The sequence below is a fragment of the Arachis ipaensis genome, chromosome B04 (assembly GCF_000816755.2).
Source record: "Arachis ipaensis cultivar K30076 chromosome B04, Araip1.1, whole genome shotgun sequence".
Classification (NCBI taxonomy): domain Eukaryota; kingdom Viridiplantae; phylum Streptophyta; class Magnoliopsida; order Fabales; family Fabaceae; genus Arachis; species Arachis ipaensis.
This window is the reverse complement of record NC_029788.2, coordinates 116,076,405-116,078,561: the sequence shown is the minus strand read 5'-3', so window position 1 is coordinate 116,078,561 and position 2,157 is coordinate 116,076,405. Positions and strand designations below refer to the sequence as shown.

General features: G+C 36.7%; 1 protein-coding gene across 1 annotated transcript; it reads left to right on the top strand.

Annotated features, from left to right (window-relative positions):
• On the top strand, positions 137 to 1,697 carry LOC107639824. Its single transcript, XM_016343438.2, has 3 exons — positions 137 to 501; positions 888 to 1,034; positions 1,306 to 1,697. The coding sequence occupies exons 1-3, from the start codon at positions 238 to 240 to the stop codon at positions 1,447 to 1,449; spliced, it is 555 nt and encodes a 184-aa protein (XP_016198924.1). The 5' UTR covers positions 137 to 237; the 3' UTR covers positions 1,450 to 1,697.

Genomic DNA, 2,157 nt, shown 5'->3' with positions numbered 1-2,157 from the left:
TTCTATTTTTTTGGCAAGATATTGTTAAATTTTTAAAAAATAATAATTTATTTTTTTTAATGAAAATATTTTTTTTAAAATACATTCAAGTAAATTTTAAATTGAATAAAAATATTTTTTTTTCGTTTAAAAAAGACTGATCTAAACCAACTAACACACACTTATCGAGATTGGAAGCAAGAACTTCCATATTTGTCGGTGACTTAAAGCCAACAAATAAGAAGCTGAGATCCACCGATGGCAGCAGCTAAACCTTCTTCCGCCGCGGAAACCGGACCACCGTCTCCCACCTCCTACACTACCTCCCGTTCCAACAAAACTGACCCTCAACTATTTTCTCGCACCCTGGATTACCTCGCCGACATGGGCATGGCAAAGCCCATTCCTAAGAGCTGCGACACCAATGGCTTCATCTCCCACTTCTATGGCAGCTTCATCGAGGTCCATACTGTTCAGAGAGGGAGCATCCATTGCACCTTTTCCGTCAAACCCTCCATCTCTGTACCCTCTTTTCCCCTTTCTTCTTAATTTCTTTCTTTTTGTTCTCTTTGGTACCTTAGATTATTTTTGAAAAAGAAAAAAAAAAAAGGAAAACAGAACTTGTATCCGGGCACACTTTTAAAGAGAGCAGAGTATTCTTGAGAGAGGATTATTCTTATGCTTTTAAATTGCTTTGTTGATTGAATCAATAACGTGAAGTACTTGTGAATTTTAAGATGGATTTTGGGAACCTAATAAGCTTGATTTGAAACATATGCAGTGGTTGCAGTCAATTGATGAATGGTTGCAATTTCTGCTGAAATGGGAGTATATGACAATATATATTGCAGAATTTTAGATGGGCATTTTCATATTGTTACTTTTCTCCCTTTTAAATGGAATTGCAGAATGTTTATGGAACGTTGCATGGAGGATCCGTTGGATCTTTGACTGAAATGATAGCTACTGCTTGTGCTAGAACTGTTGTTGCTGAGGACAAGGAACTTTTCCTTGGGGAAATGAGTGTTTCTTACCTCTCTGGAGTTCCAACAAATGTGATTTCTCTGCTATGAAATTTGATTCTTTCTGCATCAATATAATTTTCAACTGCATCTGCATAGTTTGTTCTCATGCAATTAGAGGACCTTTATGGATCAGTGCCATTAGGCCTTATTGATTGTGTTAAAGATGACTGATGACTCTAAACTTATACCTTAGTTCATATTAATAAGGATCAATTATCAATTTTTACCAACCACCATGTCCATGGCCCTTTTCACTTGATTTCTTCTATAAAATGGATTTGTATTGATACTGTTGGTGCAGGAAGAAGTGCTAGTTGAAGCGTCAGTAGTGAAGAGTGGAAGAAATTTGACTGTGGTTTCACTAGAATTTAAACTGAAGAAATCTGGGAGTTTGGTGTATCTTGCACATGCTACCTTCTATAACATCCCAATTGCGAGGTTATGACTTATGAACATTTGTGGAGACTCATTTCAATTGTAGATCCAAAGTATATATTGATAATTGTCATAGTTATATCAATTTTTTGGTTGACAATCATAATAGTGCATATTGTCAGCTCAATTGTTCAAATATGAAACAAACTTCATAGAATTCAAGGATAGTTGTTAAGCATTGGATTCATTCTGGCTATATAAATCTCCCTGAACGATATTTTCCTATATATATGTATATTCAGTCTCAAATAATTCGCACATTTTGAATCATACCATACAGAACGACTAAATTCCCATTTTGGTCCTTGAGATTCACGCGATTATTCATTTTGGTCCCTGAAATTTTAAATTACCTATGTTGGTCCTCCAGATTAAGTCCGGGCACCAATATAGTCCCTCAATTCTTTCCGACGATGACTAGGCAAACGAAGTGCTGAGATTGCACCCTCCCTGCCACGCTATATGATGAGTAAACGACATCGTTTACCTTTGGCGTCCAAACAAGTTAGAAATGAAGAATAGTAGACGTAGAGAAGAAGACGAATACTTTATTTTAGGTTTCCATCGTTTCTTCTCCCTTCATATACAAAACGACGACATTTCTGACTTGTTTGGGTGCCAAGGATAAACGACGTCGTTTATCCATCATCCAATGTGGTAGGAAGGGTGTCATTTGAGCACTCTGTTTGCCTAGTCATCACCGTAAAAAGTCGAGGGA